The sequence below is a fragment of the Pristiophorus japonicus genome, chromosome 1 (genome assembly GCF_044704955.1).
Source record: "Pristiophorus japonicus isolate sPriJap1 chromosome 1, sPriJap1.hap1, whole genome shotgun sequence".
Lineage (NCBI taxonomy): Eukaryota > Metazoa > Chordata > Chondrichthyes > Pristiophoridae > Pristiophorus > Pristiophorus japonicus.
The window spans coordinates 297,252,771-297,277,055 of NC_091977.1; the positions used below are offsets into that span (position 1 = coordinate 297,252,771).

Here is a 24,285-nt window from a genome sequence, read left to right on the forward strand (position 1 = left end):
AAACCCTAGCCATGACCCATAAGCTTTCAGGCAGGCTGTCCATTGCACCAAGCATTTAGTTTGTCAAACCCATCAGCCCTCTTTTGAAGCTTTGCCCTGCGGAGTCCTCATCTGACTCCTCTATAGCAGAAACTAGTATGTGACCTTGAATGAGTGTAATGGCAGGTAAGTTTGTGTGTGTGATGCCTCATGTGGTTGAAGAGCTTTGAGATTTGTCTACGTTCTGAGTAGGGCCTGTGAAAGATACAATAGTGGGTTGTGTGACTGTCAGTGTATAGTTAGATGGTGGATGTAGTGTGATGAGTGTCTGATGCTGGTAGTGGTGCAGCTTTTGAGAAGTATGTCCGTGAGATGGGATCTGAGTACTGATGAGGACGATGGTTCCTCTGGGGAGTACAGCTAAAGCTAAGTCCACGACACCAAAGATGGCTCAGCTGTAAAGGGAGGTGGTAGGGGGAGGGGGAAGATTGGGAACGCAATAGTGATAGGGGATTCAATAGTTAGGGGAACAGACAGGTGTTTCTGCGGCCGTAGACATGATTCCAGGATGGATTGTTGCCTCCCTGGTGCCAGAGTCAAGGATGTCACTGAGTGGCAGCAGAACATTCTGAGAGGAGAGGGTGAACAGCCAGAGGTCATGATCCATAACGGTATCAATGACATTGGTAGAAAGAGGGATGAGGTCCTGCAGGCAGGTCTTAAGAAGCTAGGGAAAAGATTACAAAGCAGGACCTCAAAGGTAGTTATCTCCGGGAGATGACTACCTTTGAGGAGCCCTAGAAAACTGGGAATCTGGAAAACTCCCACTGGCTGGAGTCATGCCTAGCACAAAGGAACGTGATTGTGGTTGTTGATCAATCACCACAGCCCCAGCACATCACTGCAGGAGTCCCTCGGGGTAGTGTCCTAGTCCCAACCAACTTCATCACTGACCGTCCCTCCATCATAAGGTCAGAAGTGGGGATGTTCGCTGATGACTGCACAGTGTTCAGTGCCATTTGCAACTCCTTAGATAATGAAGCAATCCATGCAGCAAGACCTGGACAACATTCAGGCTTGGGTTGATAAGTGGCAAGTAACATTCACGTCACACAAGTGTCAGGCAATGACAATCTCCAAAAAGCAAGAGTCTAATTACCACCCCTTAACATTCAACGGCATTACCATCGCCGAATCCCCCATCATCAACATCACTCGGTCACCATTGACCAGAAAGATAACTGGACCAACCACATAAATCCTAAGGCAGCAAGAGCAGGTCAGACAGAGGTTGGTTATTCTGCAGCGAGTGTCTTACCTCCTGACTCCCAAAAGCTTTTCCACTATCTACTAGGCACAAGTCAGGAGTGTAATGGAATACTCTCCACTTGCCTGGATGAGTGCAGCTCCAACAACACTCAAGAAGCTCAACACCATCCAGGACAAAGCAGCCCACTTAATTGGCATCCCATCCACCACCTTAAACATTCACTCACTCCACCACCGGCGCACCGTGGCTGCAGTGTGTACCATCTACAAGATGCACTGCAGCAACTCGCCAAGACTTCTTCGGCAGTACCTCCCAAACCCGCGACCTCTACCACCTAGAAGGACAAGGGCAGCAGGCACATGGGAACACCACCCCCTACACATTCCCCTCCAAGTCACACACCATCCTGACTTGGAAGTATATCACCGTTCCTTCATCATCGCTGGCTCAAAATCCTGCAACTCCCTAACAGCACTGTGAGAGAACCTTCACCACACGGACCACAGCGGATCAAGAAGGCGGCTCACCACCACCTTCTCAAGGGCAATTAGGGATGGGCAATAAATGCTGGCCTTGCCACTGATGCCCATAATCCTGTAAAATGAATAAATAAAAAATCTGGAACTCTCCCCCAAGATTGACTTATGAGGAAAGGTTGAGTAGGTTGGGCCTCTACTCACTGGAATTCAGAAGAATGAGAGGTGATCTTATCGAAACGTATAAGATTATGAGGGGGCTTAACAAGGTGGATGCAGAGAGGATGTTTCTACTAATGGGGGAGACTAGAACCAGGGGGCATAATCTTAGAATAAGGGGCCACCCATTTAAAACTGAAATGAGGAATTTCTTCTCTGAGGGTTGTAAATCTGTGGAATTCCCTGCCTCAGAGAGCTGTGGAAGCTGGGTCATTGAATAAATTTAAGACAGAGATAGACAGTTTCTTAACCGATAAGGGAATAAGGGATTATGAGGAGCGGGCAGGGAAGTGGAGCTGAGTCCATGATCGGATCAGCCATGGTCATATTAAATGGCGGAGCAGGCTCGAGGGGGCTTATGGCCTACTCCTACTCCTGCTCCTATTTCTTATGTTCTAAGCTGTTGAGGTTAGGTCAATTGAAAATGTCAAAACTGAGATTGATAGATTTTTGTTAGATAAGGGTATTGAGGATTATGGAACCAAGGCAGGTGAATGGAGTTAAGATACAGATCAGCCTTGATCTCCTTCAATGGCTGGTCTGGCTCGAATGTCTGAATGGCCTAATGTGGATAAATGTGAGGTTATCCACTTTGGTGGCAACAACAGGAAGATAGAATATTACCTGAATGGTGACAGATGAGGAAAAGGGGAGGTGCAATGAGACCTGGGTGTCATGGTACATCAGTCATTGAAGTTTGGCATGCAGGTACAGCAGGCGGTGAAGAAGGCAAATGGCATGTTGACCTTCATAACTAGAGGATTTGAGTATAGGAGCAGGGAGGTCTTACTGCAATTGTACAGAGCCTTGGTGAGGCCTCACCTGGAATATTGTGTTCAGTTTTGGTTCCCTAATCTGAGGAAGGACGTTCTTGCTATTGAGGGAGTACAGCGAAGGTTCACCAGATTGATTACCGGGATGGCAGGACTGACATAGGAGGAGAGACTGTATCAACTGGGCTTGTATCCACTGGAAGAATGAGAGGGGATCTCACAGAAACATATAAAATTCTGACGGGATTGGACAGGTTAGATGCAGGAAGAATGTTCCCGTTGCTGGGGAGTTCCAGAACCAGGGGTCATAGTCTAAGAATAAGGGGTAAGCCATTTAGGACTGAGATGAGGAGAAACTTCTTCACTCAGAGAGTGGTTAAACTGTGGAATTCTCTACCGCAGAAAGTTGTTGAGGCCAGTTCGTTAGATATATTCAAAAGGGAGTTTGATATGGCCCTTACGGCCAAAAGGATCAAGGGATATGGAGAGAAAGCAGGAAAGGGGTACTGAGTTTGAATGATCAGCCATGATCTTATTGAATGGCGGTGCAGGCTTGAAGGGCCTAATGGCCTGCTCCTGCACCTAATTTCTATGCTTTTATGTTTCAATCCTGTTCCTATGTTCCTAAAGCGAAGGTGGGGAGAGGAATCGATGGTACGTTTACAATACCACTTGTGCACCCGCTGTAAAGTTCTAGTAAAATTGCACCCTTCGTTAAGATGGGCTACTCCTTAGTTACATCACAAGGATCCACCCAACCCCACTGCAGTATGTGGTTGGACAGACACCTGGGTAAATTCTCAACTGAAGTCTCAAATTTCAATTCCATCCATAAGCGACATTCAGGCGCCAATGGAAAATGCAGCCCTTCATCTCGGGGAGAGGAAAAGCCTGCTTGACTGTCAATCCTGTCAGCTGGTCATGGAGTTTTGCTTTGGTGGCTTAAGTCTGCTCCCATCGGTTTAGCAAAAGAAGAAAGCGAGGGCCCCAAAGGGGGATGAGGGGCGGTGGTAGCGAGAAATGCCTTGCCTTGTAAGGTGAGATTACTGCATGGTGACCTCTAGTTCACAGCTGGGTTGCACCTGCACCATGCAACATGAAACCCCATTGTGTTTACTAAACAAGCAGGGCCCATCTTGCTCTTTTGATTTCATAATCTGTTAATGGGTGGCGTTGGTTGCCTAGGAAGCCGTTGAATATGTTGACGTCACTGTTTTGTCAATATTCACATTTGTGTTCCTGAATTTTATTTTTCCCCTCCAGATATTCATCACTGTGAACTGCCTCAGCACAGATTTCTCTTCACAAAAGGGGGTGAAAGGCCTTCCCCTCATGATACAGATTGACACCTACAGCTACAACAATCGCAGCAACAAGCCCATCCACCGGGCCTACTGCCAGATCAAAGTGTTCTGTGACAAGGTGTGGTGTACAAAGCAAGCTGGGAGGAGCAGGGATTATTTCTATGTGTTTTTTTTTGAGACTGCTCAAGTTCCCGCAACATTGTTTGGGAACAACAGGTTTATTATCTTTAGAGGGTTCTTGTGCAATCACAAATCCATGTCAGGAGTTCCCTTCTCAAAGAGAAATAATAAAATAAAATGTCTGGGCATGGTGCATCTGCACCCTCCCACCCTACAGGCTGGGGAACCATCAAAATTTCTTAAACATGTGTTTTTTTTAAATTTCCTTTCTCAAACCAAGATCTCCTTCAGTTACTACATTATTGTTAGAACAGTATTGCACCACATACAATTAAGTTTTCACAATGAACCGCATAGAACAGTCAGCTAAAGCTTTTAGATGAACTGTTTGTGGATACTAAAACAATGTGGCAGCACCATCTAGTGTCAATTTTTCAGAATTACACAGAGAAAGTCCAGTGGTGAGATTCTAAGATCTCTTCTTTAGAATGTAATGAGGTTGTTCCTCTTTATAATTTCTTGTTAGTTATCATTCATTAATGAAGCTCTCACAAAGATCCTTGAATGGTTAGTGGCCACTATTTCTGGGCTGGGTAACATCAATTAACAAGTCAGTTTTGCTGATCACTTGTTTGAAAATATTCCTTCTAATGCTAAATAGGCACTGTTTTCTTTAAATGGTGCGTGTCATATTGTACAAGGTTTGGAGGAGTAAAGGAGAAAAGGCAGAAGTGTCTTCTCATTTTGTCACATATTCTAAGATGTCACAATGATGTATTTTGGTGCAATTTTTGGCATTAAAGTGTAAGTTTGCAATCAACTGCAAAAAGGCTCAACTACAGGAGAGAGCGCTGCTTTAAATTGAAAATATACTTAACAGCTGGGCTCAACGGAATAAGGATGAGTTATTGCCCAGTACTTATGTGGCGGGAATATTGTCTACAATTTGTTGGCCGGAGCCTGAATATTGTCCAGCTCTTGCCGTAGGCTGACGCGGGCTGCTTCATTATAGGAGGAGTCATGGAATCGTCAATGGACAGCGACACTCCTGATTATCATTGAAAAAATCGTTATTGAAGCAGCCAAGGCCGTTTCCCTAAGGAACTGCTGACAGTCCTGGGGCTGCACTGATTGGCCTTTGACAATTACGACTATCTTCCATATGCATGAGGTGTGACTCCAAACACTGGAGGGTCTTCCCATTGGCCTCCGTTTTGCTAGAGCTATAATCAGTCGATTGCGGATTTGAGGTCAAAGGCAGTTATTTTCATCTCTCCTCTGGCACTTAACTCTTGCGTTCATGTCTAGATCAAGCCTATGATGAAGTCTGGAGCCCAATGGTTCAGGCGGAACTTAAAATGATTATCAGATTAAACAATAACCAACCAGGTTATTGGTGAGGTGGTGCCACTATTGATAACTCGTTCCATTTGTTTTGCTAATTGGGAAGCAGCAGTACAGGGCAGTAATCAACCGGGTTAGATTTTTCCTGTGGATAGGACATATCTGGGCAATCTTGCACATTATCAGGCAGATGCCGGTGTCATAGCTGCATTGGAATAGCTTGGGTATAGGAACAGCTAGACCTAGTGCACAAGTCTTCAGTACTACAGGTGGCATGTTGTCAGGGCCCTTAGACAAGTAGGTTGCTGAGGATGTGGTCAAGTTGACTACCTCGTCCTGTTGATTCCCAGTCTGACAGCTTTGCCCTTCAGAATTTGATCAGCTCAGTCAATGATGATGCATAATTGAAGTCCCTCATCCTCATCAGTGCCCTTCCTTCAAGTGGTGTTCAGGGGAAAGAAGTAGGTGGTAATGAGCAGGGGTTGCCTTCGTCTAGTTTGATCTGTAGCCGTGAAAATTCCTGGTAGTCCAGAGTCAATGTTGAGCTCCCAGGGCCACTCCCACCCGACTGTATCCCACTGTGCCCCCCACCTCTGGTGGGTCCATCTTGCCAGTGGGACCGGATATACCGGAGAAATCTGTAAGGTTGGCTGATAGATATGATTCTGAGAGTACAACTCTGATTGGATCTTGTTGGACAGATCTTTGAACTTGGGCACTGACCGATCCCCAGATGTTGGAGAGGAGGATTTTTCAGTGTCAATTGTCTGATCTAAAGCCTAGGTTGCTGCTGATCAGTCCATCAAATATTTCTCTTATTATTCAGTTTCATGGTGATACTGTTTTTAGGTCATTTTGGAGGGTCTTAAGAGTCAACCACGTATTGTGGGATTTGAGTTGCATGGCAGATTCGTTCCCTGTTGGAAATTATTGAGCCAGTTGGGTTTTTATGATAGTGTAGCAGCTATCATGGACATTTTTCCTGCTATTAGCTCACAAATGACCTGATATTTAACAACCTGACACTGTGGGATCTGAAATTATGCTCTTTGGGTTGCTAGTGCAGTGGCATAACCATTACCTTTGGCTCGTTTGCCGTGGACTAGTTCCGAGTAGAGTGCTTGCTTTGGGAGTCTTGTGTCCGGCTTGTGAACTATGTGGCCTGCCCAGCGGGGCTGATCAAGTGTGGTCAGTGCTTCAATGCTGGAGATGTTGGCCTGGACGAGGACGCTAATGTTGGTGCGTCTGTCCTCTCAGGGGATTTGCAGGATCTTGCGGAGACATCGCTGGTGGTATTTCTCCAGCGACTTGAGGTGTCTACTGTACATGGTCCACGTCTCTGAGCCATACAGGAGGGCGGGTATTACTACGGCCCTGTAGACCATGAGCTTGGTGACCGTTTTGAGGGCCTGGCCTTCACTCTTTTCCTCAGGTGGCCGAAGGCTGCACTGGCGCACTGGAGACAGTGTTGGATCTCGTCGTCAATGCCTGCTCTTGTTGATAGGAGGCTCCCAAGATAAGGGAAATGTTACAAGGACACCCTCCCTAATAAAGTGCGACATCCCCACTGATACCTGGGAGTCCCTGGCCATAGACCGCCCTAAGTGGAGGAAGTGCATCTGGGAGGGCGCTGAGCTCCTCGAGAATCGTCGCCGAGAGCATGCAGAAATCAAGCACAGACAGCGGAAGGAGCATATGGCAAACCAGGCTCCCTGCCCACCCTTCCCTGCAACCACTGTCTGTCCCACCTGTGACAGAGACTGTGGTTCTCATATGGACTGTACAGCCACCTAAGAACTCATGCTAAGAGTGGAGGCAAGTCTTCCTCGATTCCAAGGGACTGCCTATGATGATGATAACCATTACACTACTGTACACATGTACATGTATTCCTTTACATGTACCCTCTCCACTCTTAACTTTCCCTGCAGTCACATGGCTGAAGAAGTTTTCAAAAGAGGAATATTAAAGAATTTAATTTTTTTTTAAATCTCTGTACTTCATATAAAACAGGACCTGCTTCCTAATGCTGACAGTCTAACTGTTGTAACCCCGAATGCTTTATTTCTGTTAAATCCCTGTTCCTATCATCAGGGCGCTGAGAGGAAAATTCGAGATGAAGAACGGAAACAGAACCGGAAGAAAGGAAAAGCTCCGGGAACAGCGAACTCTTGTAAGCAGATTTCAGTAACACAATGATTTTTCTTTTAAAGTTCTGATTTGAAAAGGCAATATTACCTCAGCAGTGCAGTACCTTTGGGATAAAAATGTGTTTCCTCCCTGGCATTCAGCGTCAGAAGGCAAATTGAGCACTGCAGCCTTGCAGAAGAGAAGCGATGCTACCTTCTTCAAAACCATGACTGACCTGGATTCTCAGCCAGTCCTCTTCATACCAGACATTCACTTTGGGAACCTCCAGAGGAGTGGGCAGGTAAGCACAATCCCCCTTCCATCACCTGGTACACACAGCCAGTTGTATACCTCTCCAGGGTCTTGGGGTGTAGCAGTAATATTTACATTTAGTTTCTGTGTGTTTTTATCTCCAATTGTCTTTTCCTTCCCCCTTGCGGAATAGTTGGCAGACTGATGATGGGGGTTATCAAAGCCAAGCCTCATTCTGCCCATAATTGACATCCTAATATACGGGGTACTTTTCCGCAGGAATCACTAGATAATGATCAGGAGCCAAAAGGATGGATGACTTTTCCCTTGATCTTTCCCTGCCCTTAACCCAAGGGTGTCAATGTCAGCTGTAGCTTCTGCTGAGATGAGTTAATTTGAAACAGACCAGGGATTGAACCTGGAACTGTTCTGATCTGTATGTCTCAGTACCACACCGTATGATGCATTTTCCCACTAAGAAAGTGGAAAGTAAAAGGAAGAACCAGCTTGTTTGTTATGGTCCTTTACCTTTTATCATTATTCACTTGCTGTCTTGTCTATTGGGTAGTGTTCAGTCCCACTGTCTGCCCTGGATTCTGTGACTGACAGAAGCCCAGGGAACAGAGTGAAGGATGTGAATTTCCAAACAGCATTTTTGTTTTTGAAAGTTTACCTTTAATTTCAAAAACTTGAATCTTGCAGTGGATGGTGGTGGAAAGATATTGATCTATAATCCGTGAGCTAACTGGCCTGCCAACCCCCCAGTATAGCAGGCAGGAAGCATGCACATTTCTAGCTAGAAGTGCACCCTCTGTCATATAGGGAAGGGAAAAAAATAGGTGTCCTTTACCCATGCCTGAAGCAGGTGTAGGGCCCTTTGTATATGTAAATAAGGGGCCTAACACCCGATAGAGGCTTTCTTCCCAAGGTTGGTTTCCCCTGAGGCAGCCATGCCATGGGATCACTTGCCAACCAAGAAGGGAAGTAACTTATCTGAATATGGAGCCGGAAGGGACAGGATGCTCCTTCAGACCCCACATTAAAGAAAGACTTGCATTTATATAGCGCCTCTCACAACCACCGGACATCTCAAAGTGCTTTACTGCCAATGAAGTACTTTTGGAGTGTAGTCATTGTTGTAATGTGGGAAACGCGGCAGCAAACTGCGCACAGTAAGCTCCCACAAACAGCAATGTGCTAATGACTAGATAATTTGTTTTTTTGTTGTGTTGATCGAGGGGTAAGTATTGGCCAGGACATTAGAGGAACCAATTAGCCCTGGTCTCTTTCGCTCACCCCCCCCCCAGGGCTGTCTCTGCCAATCAGCATCCACCCTTGTGCTGCTCCTACCCGAACCCAGGTATGATTCTTAGACCCACTTACCCAAGGACCGGTGTAGCGGGAGCAGTGGCCCGATATTGCACAACTCTTCATCAGTAGGCTCCAGTATATTGAGGCTCAATATCTGGGCAGCTTCGGGCCACACCATTATGGGGAATATACCCTGCAGCCCAAATGTGCACGCCTAAATTTCTGGCCCATTTTTTTCAAAAAAAGAGGCTACTGTACTCATGTATAAGTCTTTGGAAACATTTATTTCTGACGGGAGAAGATCCAATGTCTATTCTCACTCTGACATCATATTTTGATGTGATTTACCTCATTATACTTCCAAAAGGTGTTCGATAAAGTGCCACATAATAGGCTTGCCAGCAAAGTTGAAGCCCATGGAATAAAAGGGACAGTGGTAGTATGGATACAAAATTGGCCAAGTGACAGAAAAGAGAGAGTAGTGTTGAACGGTTGTTTTTTGGACTGGAGGAAAGTATACAGTGGTGTTCCCCTGGGCTTGGTACTAGGACTGCTGCTTATATATATATTAATGGCTTAGACTTGGGTATACAGGTCACAATTTCAAAATTTGCAGATGACACAAAACTTGGAAGTATCGTGAACAGTGAGGAGAATAGTGGTGGACTTCAAGATGACATAGACAGGCTGGTGGAATGTGGCAGATGAAATTTAACGCATAAAAGTGCGAAGTGATACATTTTGGTAGGAAGAACAAGGAGAGGCAATATAAACTAAAGGGTACAATTCTAAAGGGTGCATGAACAGAGAGACCTGGGGATGTATGTGTTCAAATTGTTGAAGGTGGCAGGGCAGGTTGAGAAAGCGGTTAAAAAAGCATACAGGATCCTGAGCTTCATAAATAGAGGCATAGAGTACAAAAGCAAGGAGGTTATGATGAACGTGTATAAAACACTGGTTTGGACTCAACTGGAGTATTGTGTCCAAATCTGGACACCGCACTTTAGGAAGGATGTGAAGGTATTAGAGAGGGTGCAGAAAAGATTTACAAGAATGGTTCCAGGGATGAGGGACTTCAGTTGCATGGATAGACTGGAGACACTTGGGTTGTTCTCCTTAGAGCAGAGAAGGTTGAGAGGAGATTTGATAGAGATGTTCAAAATCATGAGTGGTCTAGACGGAGTAGATAAAGGGAAACTGTTCCCATTGGCAGAGAGGTCGAGAACCAGAGGACACAGATTTAAAGTGATTGGCAGAAGAACCAAAGTCCACATGAGGAAAAACCATTTTACGCAGCGAGTGGTGAGGATCTGGAATGCACTGCCTGAGGGTGGTGGATGCAGACTCAATTGTGGCTTTCAAAAGGGAATTGGATAAGTACCCGAAGGGAAAAAAAAAGTTGCAGGGCTACTGGGAAGGGGCGGGGGAGTGGGACTAGCTGAAGTGCTCTTGCAGAGAGCCGGCGTGAGCTCAACAGGCCGAATGACCTCTTTCTGTGCCGTAACCATTCTATGATTCCAAAGACACATTCCATTGGCAATGGAAGTAAATAATACACTGAAAATGTTTTTAATGCCAATTTGATAGTTTTAAGGGTTTTAAAAAATTGTCCATAGCCTAGAAATTAGTGTTTGTGATAGATGCATAAGAATTCAAACATGATTGTATGACATTCTCCTGTCAACAATTTAATGGAGGTATTAACCCATTTAAGGTAAATGCAACTGGTAATTCGTAGACTCAAAAGTTGTGAATTAAATGCTGCTGGCAAAGGGATGAACTGCAAAGCCGGTCCTCTCAGATTTGTCACGTTTGCAGGAAAAGGCAGAACTGGAAATTCTCAATGTTGAGGAGGTTTCAAACTGATTTGCATAATTTGGGGGCTTCCTGTTTAACATGAGCACAATCTACAGATTTTCCTTTTATCTAGTTTCTGACGAAGTGAACTTCCGTTTTACAGATGTACAGCGTCAGCACGGACGACATGGAGAGGGAAGGGTAAGCGTTCCCTTTGTCTTTGTGTGTATTTGTCTGGGTCAAAGGTCATGATGCTGAGGAGTAGAATATTTCAGCAGTCTGGGCCAGACAATTGCAACATTGGCTGAATTTCAACAAGAGGAGAATGCATTTTGTTTCTTTTAAAAAAAAAGATATGTTTCCTTATGGCCAGGGCCATTACGGCGACTAAAAATTATACTTTTATTACATGCAATTCCAGGACCTAACCAGTATCTTTGGAAATGACATTCACAGTTTTGTACCATCAGTGGCCTTGCTTATGGCCTATTGGAATGATTGTGCATACAGGCAATTTAGTGATTTGACATACAATCACCAGAACCATCAATATTCTGAACTTCACAACTGCATTAAAACAGAAGACACAGGAATTCTGAATTAATGAAGAAAGTATATATTTTTAACACACGTTAATTTTTACTCCCACCTCTCCACCCCCGTTTCAAGTTCAGTTCCAAACACGTGGATTGATTTGGTCTATCCTATGAACAGTACTAGAGAGTGGCAGCAGGACACTTCAAAGCTGTTTCAGCTACTGTGGGCCTAACTAACTGTCAGGAGCCAAGCATTAATAGACTAAGGCAGACTGATTCCTAGGATGGTGGGGGGGTATTGTCCTATGAGGAAAGATTGAGTAGACTAGGCTTATATTCTCTAGAGTTTAGAAGAATGAGAGGTGATCTCATTGAAACATACAAAATTCTTACAGGGCTTGACAGGGTGGATGCAGGGAGGATGTTTCTTCTGGACGGGGAGTCTAGAACCAGGGGTCACAGTCTCAGAATTAGGACTGAGATGAGGAGAAACTTCTTCACTCAGAGGGTGGTGAATCTTTGGAATTCTCTACCCCAGAGGGCTGTGGAGGCTCAGTCGTTGAGTATATTCAAGACAGAGATCGATAGAGTTTTCGATATTAAGGGAATCGAGATATGGGAACAGTGCAGGAAAGTGGCGTTGAGGTAGAAGAACAGTCATGATCTGATTGAATGGCAGAGCAGGCTCGAGGGGCTGAATGGCCTATTCCTAATTCTTATGTTATGTTCTTATAAGCCAGTGAGACAGCACGCCATATATCTTATTTTAATTTAGGAGACTAACTACAGAATTGCCTCTGTACTCTTCCCTCCCTGAAGGCACTGACTCTTGTAGTGGTAGGGTTCCCTGAGTGCCAGCACACTTCCAGCTCCTCAACAGAGCTGAACGTTCTTCATGTGTGAGTCTAGACAGTGCGTGTCAGTAGATTTTTAACGAGGGGCAACATCACCACTGAGCTCAATCCTCTCCCCACCTGATGTTCATAAAAGTTCATCTTCCAAAAAAAAGGAAGTGAGACAGTGCACAATGGTTGTGGGATACAGACCAAGCTAGTCCTGCATGATGCTTTACAACTCAGCCCAGCCCTAGGCCTTCTCTGGTCTGTGAGGCTCAATATTGCACTGCATCATACTGCCCACTGAGAATATAAGAACATTAGAACATAAGAAATAGGAGCAGGAGTAGGCCATTTGGCCCTTCGAGCCTGTTCCGCCATTCAATAAGATCATGGTTGATCTGATCTTGGCCTCAACTTCACTTCCCGCCCACTCCCCATAACCCTTGACTCCTTTATCGTTCAAACATCTGTCTATCTCCACCTTAAATATATCCAATGACCCAGCCTCCACAGCTCTCTAGGGTAGAAAATTCCAAAGAATCACGACTCTCGGAGAGAAGAAATTCCTCCTCATCTCCGTTTTAAATGGGCGACCCCTTATTCTGAAACCATGCCCCCTAGTTCTAGATTCCCCCACAAGGAGAAACATCCTCTCTGCATCTACCCTGTCGAGCCCCCTCATAATCTTATACATTTCAATAAGATCACCTCTCATTCTTCTAAACTCCAATAAGTACAGGCCACAACCTGCTCAACCTTTCTTCATAAGACAACCCCCTTCATCTCAGGAACCAACCTCATGAACCTTCTCTGAACTGCCATCATGGCTACATTTTTATTTTAAATGCGTAATTAGTTCATCAATACGACGGAAGAATGGTTTAAAAACAGAAGAAGTGCTTCAAATTGGCCTAGACCTGCAGCCGTTCCATGCACAAGGGTTTTATGAGGAGTTACTTCAGATCTTACCAATTGATTTACTAATGGCTTCTCACCGTAACCATAAGGCGTGTTCAGAAACTTGCTGATTAAATATATCGTAAGCTTCAATAGCAAAGAAAGAAATCAAAGCAGCCATTCAATTTGTATTGAAAACAATGGAAAAAGTTTATCTTCACTGAGTGATGAACACATGAAATGGATACCCAAATAGAGTAGTGGAGGCAAAATTACTGGAATCATTTAAGAAACCAATTGGCTACTGTTATGCTGGGGGCGGGGGGGGCGGGGGGTTCAGGGCTGTTCTGGATGGATGAAGTAAGATGAGCCAAATGGCCTTCCTTATCCATAATTATCTTGTGAAAAGGAAAAGTGTTCTGTGCAAGAAAAATTTAATCTTTAATTGAGTCTAACTGAAAAGTGTTCCAGAGTGGGCTTGAAGTTCTAACAAGTGAGTTTTTTTTTCAGTGTCCTTGTGAAAAGGATGTTCCGATCGCTAGAAGATGAGTATACCCCAACAGCTACCAAACAGTTAAGAGAGGAAGTGCATAAAAAAGGTACCTTCCTGACCTCCTTCGTTAGAGATTAAAATGGTGCTTTACAGATCTTGTGCCTTGAGTTTTCTACTAACATTGGCAGAACTGTCACTCAAGGACAAAAGCAACCTTGTGCCCCATTAAACTGTACTGAATTGGGAAATTAAGTTGCCGAACTGCATTGGATTTTCCTAAGGGCTAATGTACATTGGAACTGCATACCAGTGTGTAGTGAACTTACACAATGGCCACTTGAGAAATTTAAACTTAATTTTTAAACTTTTCGTGGCGTTTTCCCGGTCATCGACCGCAACCTTTGGTGAAGATCCGCAGAAAACTAGTAACTATAACCGTACATTGTAACTATAACCCTGCACGATAACTATAACCGTGCACCATAATTAGAACCATGTAACCGTAACTATAACCGTACATCATAACTATAACCGTGTAACTGTAACCGTGCATCGTAACTATAACCATGTAACCGTAACTATAACCGTGCACCGTAACTAGAACTAACTGTGCACCATAACTATAACCGTGCATTCCGTGTCCTCTGTATAAAAAAAATTCTCCTAATCTCTCCCCTTATTTTTTTGTGACGATTTTGAATTTCTATCTTGATAGTTACTTACCAGTTGAAATAGTTTCTTTCCCAATTGACCGTATCATTTTGAATGCCTCTAAAAGATTTCCTTTTTACCTTCTTTGCTCTCGGCCAACTGTAGTATCACTATTGTCGCACTGGCTGAGGGAAGTTCTTGTGAAATATCTCAGCTATGTCAGCTGTGGCTCAGTGGGTAGCACCCTCGCCACTCAGTCAGAAAGTTGTGGATTCAAGTACTACTGAAGAAACTTGAGCACATAAAAAAAAATCTAGGCTGACTTCAGTGCAGTGCTGAGGGAGTGCTGCACAGCCAGAGGTGCCGCCTTTCGGATGAGACGTTAAACCGAAGCCCCGTCTGCTCTCACAGGTAAACATAAAAGATCCCATGGCACTATTTCGAAGAAGAGCAGGGGAGTTATCCCCGGTGTCCTGACCAATATTTATCCCTCAATCAACATAACATAAAACAGATTATCTGGTGATTAGCACATTGCTTTTTGTAGGAGCTTGCTTGTGCGCAAGTTGGCTGCCATGTTTCTTACATTACAACAGTGACTACACTCCAAAAGTAGTTCATTGGATGTAAAGCACTTTGAGACGTCCGGTGGATGTGAAAAGCGCTATATAAATGAAAGTCTTTTTTTTATCGTTATTTTCCATTTCCTCCACAGCCGGTCTGTCATTTTCAGAAGGCGAACAGTTGGTTTGATTACATTTATAAGAATATGCACATTTTGTTGTCCATTGCCCTGAGGGGCTGAGACTGAGTACCATGGTTGCCAGCTGCACTCCAGTAGCTCACACAAGTGGTAATTCTTCACATGTGATTATATGATGACAGGCATCGATAGAGAATTGGTTAACTAACAGAAAACAGAGAGTTGGGATAAATGGGTCATTTTCCAGTTGGCAATCAGTAACTAGTGGGGTGCCGCAGGGATCGGTGCTGGGTCCTCAACTATTTATAATCTATATTAATGACTTGGATGAAGGGACCGAGTGTAATGTAGCCAAGTCTGCTGATGATACAAAGATGGGTGGGAAAGCAAATTGTGAGGAGGACACAAAAAATCTGCAAAGGGATATAGACAGGCTAAGTGAGTGGGCAAAAATTTGGCAGATGGAGTATAATGTGGGAAAATGTGACAGAAATAATAGAAAAGCAAATAATTTAAGTGGAGAAAAATTGCAAAGTGCTGCAGTACAAAGAGACCTGGGGGGTCCTTGTGCATGAAACACAAAAAGTTAGTATGCAGGAACAGCAAGTAATCAGGAAGGCAAATGGAATGTTGGCCTTTATTGCAAGGGGGATGGAGTATAAAAGCAGAGAAGTCCTGCTACAACTGTACAGGGTATTGGTGAGGCCACACCTAGACAGTTTTGGTCTCCGTATTTAAGGAAGGATATACTTGCATTGGAGGCAGTTCAGAGAAGGTTCACTCGGTTGATTCCGGAAATGAGGGGGTTGACTTATGAGGATAGGTTGAGTAGGTTGGGCCTATACACATTGCAGTTCAGAAGAATGAGAGGTGATCTTATTGAAACATATAAGATAATGAGGGGGCTCGACAAGGTGACGCAGAGAGGATATTTCCACTCATAGGGGAAACTAAAACTAGGGGGCGTAGTCTCAGAATAAGTGGCTGCCCATTTAAAACTGAGATGAGGCGAAATTTCTTCTCTGAGGGTTGTACATCCATGGAATTCTTTGCCCCAAAGAGCTGTGGAGGCTGGGTCATTGAATATATTTAAGGTAGAGATAGACAAATGTTTGAGCGAAAAGGGAATAAAGGGTTATGGGGAGCGGGCAGAGAAGTGGAGCTGAGCCCATGATCAGATCAGCCATGATCTTATTAAATGGCGGAGCAGGCTCGAGGGGCCAGGTTGCCTACTCCTGTTCCTATTTCTTATGTTCTTATATGACTGTTACAGCCAAGCCCATCCTGCCCATAAGAACTTTACAGCAAAGATAACTGGATATCAGGAGGGTGCAAGTCTGTCCGTGTTTCTCCACCCCACCCCGTGCCACCGGCCCACCCTCTTACCTCAGCCAAAGGTGCTGAGGTAGAGAGTACCACTCCCACTGTCACTGTGGTTGAGATGTGGTGGTTCAGTACCACACCAGGCCATTAGTGAACATCAAAACTACTCACTTTTAAAAGTGGTGGAGCATTTTCCAAAATAGAAATAACAATTTACAGTGACATAGCGCCTTTCACAACCTTAGGCTGTCCCAACACACTTTCCAGCCAATGGAGTATTTTGAATTGTAGTCACAGTTGTAATGTAGGGAAATGTGATCACCAATTTGTGCACAGCGAGGTCTGACAAACAGCAGTGGGATTGATGATCAGTTTGTTTTAGTGAGACTGGTTGGGAGGGATAAATGTTTGTCAGGATACACAAGAACGTATGAAAGAGGAGCAGGAGTAGGCCATTCGGCCCCCCGAGCCTGCTCTGCCATTCAATGAGATCATGGCTGAACTTCTAACGTAACTGCACCTTCCTGCACTATCCCCATATCCCTTGGTTCCCTTAGTGCTCAAAAATCGATCGATCTCTGTCTTGAATATACTCAATGACTGAGCTTCCACAGCCCTCTGGAGTAGAGAATTCCAAAGATTCACCACCCTCTGAGTGAAGAAATTGCTCCTGATCTCAGACCGACCCCTTATTCTAAGACTGTGACTCCTGGTTCTAGACTCCCCAGCCAGAGGAAACATCCTCATTGTATCTACCCATTAAGCCCTGTAAGAACTTTGTATGTTTCAGTGAGATCACCTCTGGGAGACCGCCTCTGCTCTTCAAATAGTGGCATGGGACCTTTTACGTTCTCCTGAGAGAGCAGATACAATCTCCGAAAAACGGCACCTCCGACAGCACAGCGCTCCCTCAGCCTAGATTATGTGCTCAAGTCTCTGGGACGGGAAAGCTTGAGCACATAATCTAGAATTAGTTTTATGATCTTGTTCTTTTCAAACACTCTCCAGTTTTGACGAAGAGTCATCGACCCGAAACGTTAACTCTGCTTTCTCTCCATAGCTGCAGCCTGACCTGCTGAGATTTCCAGCATTTTCTGTTTTTATTCCAGATTCCAGCATCGCAGTATTTTGCTTTTGTGTATGATTTTGTTATTGGGTTTTGTTAAAAAGGTGAAGTGCGAGACTCTATCCAGAGAGTAAACCTGAATGAACTGGGTTTAAAACTGTTCACAGGAATTTATTGTTAACATGGTTCCATAGCCAGGCGTGAATGTAACCAGTGTGATTAGAAAATGATTTGGAGATTTTCAATTTCAGTGCAATTAAAAGGACAGCACCTTCATGAATAGGTGTTTAGCAGATCTTCTTTTGGTCTGCTATCAGCATGAATAAGTCTTCTGATTTTGGGAGTAAGCTCAATAGTTATCACCTGAAAGATGAATAGCAAAATGAAGGTTAAAGCTGATAAAGATGTAACATTAGCACCAGCACACTGCAGTTCTGGTGTGATATATGCAGTCCTTTGCCAGTTCAGTGCAAAGGAGCACTTCATCCTCCCTCAGTACTGATTGATAGTATTGTACAGCACACCTTCACCAGCCTGCTGCGCATACAGATGCTCAACAATGTCCCAAAGGGGAGGCAGCAACTAATGGCGGATTACAGCTCCTTTTAGCATATTACTTTGTGAAGACCATCGTAAAAGTTTATTTAATTCATTCCTCTCAAACTGTGACTGATTAAGCCTGAAATTTTGCCCATTCCAAATAGTCGGTTTTATTTTGGATTTGATAAAGCTCAGATTTGCTTGGAGCTGATTTCACTCGATTTTTCTTGTGTTATTGTTGTTACCCAAACTCAGCAGAAAACAACTAAAAATCAAGTGCCTAAGCACGAACAGACAATGTAAATTGGGTCCCAACACGCCAGTGCATTGTAAAAACAAGGTAACCTCATCAAAATAAAAGTATACATTTCTCATTAGAACAAATCATATTGGGCCAAACTTTGATTTGAGAAATCATACTGTCATTTGGAAGTTTGATTATATCTGCTTGCAAACACAAAAGATGGATCGAGGATTGTCATGGATAGAGGATTGGCGAACAGAAAACAGAGAGGGGTCATTTTCAGGTTTTCAAACTGTAACTAGTGGGGTGCCACAGGGATCGGTTTACAATCTATATTAATGACTTGGATGAAGGGACCGAATGTAACGTAGCCAAATTTGCTGATGATACAAAGGTGGGTAGGAAAGCAAGTTGTGAAGAGGACGCAAAGAATCTACAAAGAGATATAGATAGGCTAAATGAGTGGGCAAAAATTTTGCAGATGGAGAATAATGTGGGAAAATGTGAGGTTATCCACTTTGGTAGGAAAAATAAAAAAGCAAATTATTATTTAAATGGGGAGAGATTACAAAATGCTGCAGTACAGAGCGATCTGGGGGTCCTTGTACATGAAACACAAAAAGTTAGCATGCAGGTAAAGCAAGTAATTTGGAAGGCAAATGGAATGTTGGCCTTTATTACAAGGGGGGGGCGGGGTGGAGTATAAAGACAGGGAAGTCCTGCTCCAACTGTACTGGGTGTTGGTGAGACTACACCTGGAGTACTGCGTACAGTTTTGGTCTCCTTATTTAAGGAGGGTATACTTGCAATGGAGGCAGTTCGGAGAAGGTTCATAAGGTTGATTCCTGAGATGAAGGGGTTGTCATATGAAGAAAGATTAAGCAGGTTGGGCCTATATACATTCATCATAGGCAGTCCCTCGGAATCGAGGAGGACTTGCTTCCACTCCCAAAGTGAGTTCTTTGATGGCTGAACAGTCCGATACGGGAGTCACAGACCCTGTTACAGGTGGGACAGACATTTGTCGGGGGAAGGGGTCGGTACGGCTGGTTTGCCGTGCCCTCCTTCCGCTGCCTGCGTCTGGCCTCTTCATCTTCCTTGTGTCGAGCCTCAAAGAGCTCAACTCCCTCCCGGATGGACTTTCTCCACCTCGGGCGGTCTGCGGCCAGGGTCTCCCAGGTGTCAGTGGTGATGTCGCACTTTACCAGGGAGGCTTTGAGGGTGTCCTTATAACGTTTCCGCTGTCCTCCTTTGGCTCGTTTACCATGAAGGAGCTCCACATAAAGCATTTGCTTAGGGAGTCTTGTATCTGGCATGTGTACTATGTGGCCTGCCCAGCGAAGCTGATCGAGTGTGGTCAGTGCTTCAATACTGGGGATGTTAGCATGGTCGAGGACACTGATGTTGGTGCGCCTGTCAGGAGATTTGCAGGATCTTGCGGAGACATCGTTGGTGATATATCTCCAGCGACTTGATGTTTCTTCTGTACATCGTCCAAACCTCAGACCCATACAGGAGGGTGGGTATTACTACAGCCCTGTAGACCATGAGTTTTGTGGTAGATTTGAGGGCCTGGTCTTCAAACACTCTTTTCCGCAGGCGGCCAAAGGCTGCACTGGCGCACTGGAGGCGATGCTGAATCTCCGCATCAATGTCTGCCTTTGTTGATAAGAGGCTCCCAAGATATGGGAAATGGTCCACGTTGTCCAGGGCCGCACCGTGGATCTTGATGATTGGAGGGCAGTGCTGTGCGGCAATGACGGGCTGGTGAAGGATCTTTGTCTTACGGATATTAAGCGTAAGGCCCATGCTTTCATATGCCAAAGTGAATACATTGACTATGTCCTGAAATTCAGCCTCTGAATGTGCACAGACGCATACACATTGGAATTTAGAAGACTGAGATGTGATCTTATTGAAATGTATAAGATTCTGAGGGGGCTTGACAGGTTAGATGCAGAGAGGATATTTCCCTCATGGGGGAATATAGAACTAGGAGCCATAGTTTCAGAATAAGGGGTCGCCCATTTAAAACGGAAATGAGGAAGAATTTCTTCTCTGAGGGTCGTGAATCTTTGGAATTCTCTACCCCACACAGCTGTGGATGCTGGGTCATTGAATATATTTAAGGTGGAGATAGACAGATTTCTGAACAATAAGGGAGTCAAGGGTTATGGAGAGATGGCATGGAAGTGGAGTTGAAGCCAAGATCCGATTAGCCATGATCTTATTTGACAAGGTGCCACATAAAAGGTTACTGCACAAGATAAAAGTTCACGGTGTTGGGGCTAATATATTAGCGTAGATAGAGGATTGGCTAACTAACAGAAAACAGAGAGTCGGGATAAATGGTTCATTCTCTGGTTGGCAATCAGTAACTAGTGGGGTGCCACAGGGATCAGTGTTGGGACCCCAACTATTTACAATCAATATTAACGACTTGGATGAAGGGACCGAGTGTAACGTAGCCAAGTTTGCTGATGATACAAAGATGGGAGGAAAAGCAATGTGTGAGGAGGACACAAAAAACCTGCAAAAGGACACACACTGGCCACGTGAGTGGGCAAAAATTTGGTAGATGAAGTGTGAGGTTATGCACTTTGACAGAAAAAAATCAAAGAACAAGTTATTATTTAAATGGAGAAAAATTGTAAAGTGCTGCGGGACCTGGGGTCCTGGTGCATGAAATTCAAAAGGTTAGTATGTAGGTACAGCAATTGATCAGGAAGGCCAATGGAATCTTGGCCTTTATTGCAAAGGGGATGGCGTATAAAAGCAGGAAAGTCTTGCTCCAGTTATACAGGGTATTGGTGAGGCCACACCTAGAATGCTGCATACAGTTTTGGTTTCCATATTTAAGAAAGGATATACTTGCTTTGGAGGCAGTTCAAAGAAGGTTCACTAGATTGATGCCAGAGATGAGGGGATTGACTTATGAGGAAAGGTTGAGTAGGTTGGACCTCTACTCATTGGAATTCAGAAGAATGAGAGGTGATCTTATCGAAACGTATAAGATTATGAGGGGGCTTGACAAGGTGGATGCAGAGAGCATGTTTCCACTGATGGGAGAGATTAGAACTAGGAGGCATAATCTTAGAATAAGGGGCCACCCATTTCAAACTGAGATGAGGAGGAATTTCTTCTCTGAGGGTTGTGAATCTGGAATTCGCTGCCTCAAAGAGCTATGGAAGCTGGGTCATTGAATAAATTTAAGACAGAGATAGACAGTTTCTTAACCGATAAGGGAATAAGTTGTTATGGGGAGCGGGCAGGGAAGTGGACCCGAGTCCATGATTGGATCAGCCATGATCGTATTAAATGGCGGAGCAGGCTCGAGGGGCCGTATGGCCTACTCCTGCTCCTATTTCTTATGTTCTTTTGAATGGCAGAGCAGGCTCGAGGGGCAGATGGCTTACTCCTGCTCCTATTTCTTAAGTTCTTAAAGATCAAAATTCAAAAGTATGGGTGAGGTGAAGACTGCATATGTGACTGACACCAAGGGGCCACTCTTCCGTGTGTAGCCTGCCTCTTGCTTGTGACCAGGGTCCCACAGATCTTCAGTGTTATGAAAAGCACAACGTTGGATGGTCACTGATAAACTCCAGCACTCTCAAGATTCTTCCTATGAATGGGAAGAGATTAGTTTAACTTATTTAAACATTTTACTTTTAAAATCTGATTTATGGGCTGTTACTACTGAAGAATGTAAGGAAAATGGGATAGAGGCATGAAATTTAAATTAATTTTGCATTACAAAATAGTGCATTGTCCCAATCTGGCTGAAGGATACCAACTGAGTCCGGAGATTAAACTGTGATTAAAAGATAATGAGGCTAATTTTACAAAATTGAGTATTGTTGCAGAGTCTCACTCACCAGAAGCATATATTGGTAATTTGGGCTTCCACACTCCATGGTTTTCCAGCCATTAGTTTTAATCGGCAGAAAATGATGAGGAGTGCATTTTTGGTTGCTGACAGCTGCTCGAGGTGGCAAGGCTCCACTCTGGGAACATGATTTCATAAAATGAGTTTTGCTATTAATCAAAATAATTATGAAATCAAAATTCTACTGCAGTTCTGTGATGATATATTTCCCTGTGACACTGTGGCAAATTTATAAATGTATTTTCAGTATTGAAATGTTTGTATTTCTAGTCCTGCTGTATGTACGGAAAGAGTCTGATGAAGTGTTTGATGCCTTGATGCTGAAGTCTCCGACGGTGAAGGGGCTGATGGATGCAGTAAGTGCGTTAATTTTATCTTAAAATCTGACATCAAAGTTAAGTGCAGGATGCCGTGCTGGAGTGAGTGTGTGAACTCTCTCGTCCAGTGAGAATGGTGCGTGGGAGGGATTAAAATCAGGCCAAGTTGACTTCATCTACACCATTTCATCTTCACTGACTTTCAAATTGGCTAAGGCACCTGGTCCTACTTTAAATCCAAAAGTGATGTGATCATGACAAAAAGCCAGGGAGAGTCCCGCACTGTCTGAAGCCCGGCAGCTGAGCCATAGCGGGAGGTGCCAACTGGCCAGAAATGGCCACAGAAAGTTTTTTTTAATTACTTGATAGAACTCCTTGTGGGCCAGGAGGTGGATAAGAAGAGCTCCCCCAGACCCCGCAAGGAATCCATAGATCTTCCCAGCCTTGGCCTCTCCCCGATCGTGGTAGAACCTACCCCAATCCCCGAACACCTCTGCAACCGCCACCTCCCTGATTGCTTCCAGACCCCTCCTCCCATTGACTGATGGGATGATTTCCACAGATCCCTGGTGTTATGTCTCAAATAAAATAATGTAACTGAGTACTATAGACATGAGTAAGTGTGACCTTAATCTCTTTATTCTAACTCCAGAATGTTGGTACAGCATGGGAGGCCTGCTTATATACAGTTCTCCCAAGGGATGCTGGAATCCCTTGGGACTCCAACAGATACGCCCTCTGGTGGCGGTAGGATACTGGTTACATAGGGTTGCATACAGGACATCACTCCCTCCCACAGTCAATAGTACACTTATTTACAGGGTGAGACGATCTGGGGCTTTTCGCTCCCAAGTCGATCGTCTCGGTACAAGTGCAGGTGAGTTGGTTGGTTCTTCGCTGGGCTGCTGCTCAGCTGGCCTTGCTGGGCTGCTGAGGATGATGGTCAACCAAGCTTCGTGGTCAACCGTGATGTCGGTTGCCACTTGTGAGTGTGTCGGAGGGTCGAAGTTGATGGTGTCCTCTTCAGGTTGCTCGTGGCTGTTTGTGAATCGCAGATTGGTTTGATCCAAATGCTTTCTGCAAGTTAGTCCATTTGCGAGTTTGACCTGAAACACCCTACTCCCTTCTTTGGCTATGACAGTGCCAGCAAGCCATTTGGGACCATGTCCAAAGTTGAGTACAAATACAGGGTTATTGACTTCAATATCGCGTGACAAATTTGCGCAATCATGGTACATGCTTTGTTGATGCCGCCTGCCCTCGATGTGATCATGGAGATCAGGGTGGATGAGAGAGAGCCTTGTTTTGAGCGCCCTTTTCATGAGCAGCTCGGCTGGGGGAACCTGGGTGAGCGCGTGAGGTCTGCTGCGGTAGCTGAGCAGGTCTCAGGATAGGCGGGTCTGCAGGGAGCCTTCCGACACGCGTTTCAAGCTTTGCTTGATGGTTTGGACTGTCCATTCTGCCTGGCCGTTGGATGCGGGCTTGAACAGGGCAGATGTGATATGCTTGATCCCATTGTGGGTCATGCATTCCTTGAATTCAGCGCGGGTGAAGCACGGCCCGTTGTCGCTGACAAGGACATCAGGCAGGCCGTGCGTGGCAAACATGGCTCGTAGGCTTTCGATGGTGGCAGTGGACGTGCTTACAGACATTATTACACACTCAATCCATTTTGAATAAGCATCCACAACAACCAAAAACATTTTTCCTAGAAACGGGCCAGTGAAGTCAACGTGGATCCTAGACCACGGTTTGGAGGGCCATGACCACAAACTTAGCGGTGCCTCCCTGGGTACATTGCTCAGTTGAGAGCAA

General features: G+C 44.7%; 1 protein-coding gene across 1 annotated transcript in view; it reads left to right on the top strand.

Annotated features, from left to right (window-relative positions):
• The window catches only part of LOC139250721 (grainyhead-like protein 2 homolog), a 185,034-nt gene that overhangs the window by 149,522 nt on the left and 11,227 nt on the right, over window positions 1-24,285 (top strand). The window contains exons 9-14 of the mRNA XM_070873120.1: window positions 3,981-4,139; window positions 7,580-7,658; window positions 7,777-7,916; window positions 11,139-11,176; window positions 13,758-13,846; window positions 22,424-22,509. Coding sequence (XP_070729221.1) covers window positions 3,981-4,139; window positions 7,580-7,658; window positions 7,777-7,916; window positions 11,139-11,176; window positions 13,758-13,846; window positions 22,424-22,509 — 591 coding nt within the window. The remainder of the gene's footprint in view (window positions 1-3,980; window positions 4,140-7,579; window positions 7,659-7,776; window positions 7,917-11,138; window positions 11,177-13,757; window positions 13,847-22,423; window positions 22,510-24,285) is intronic.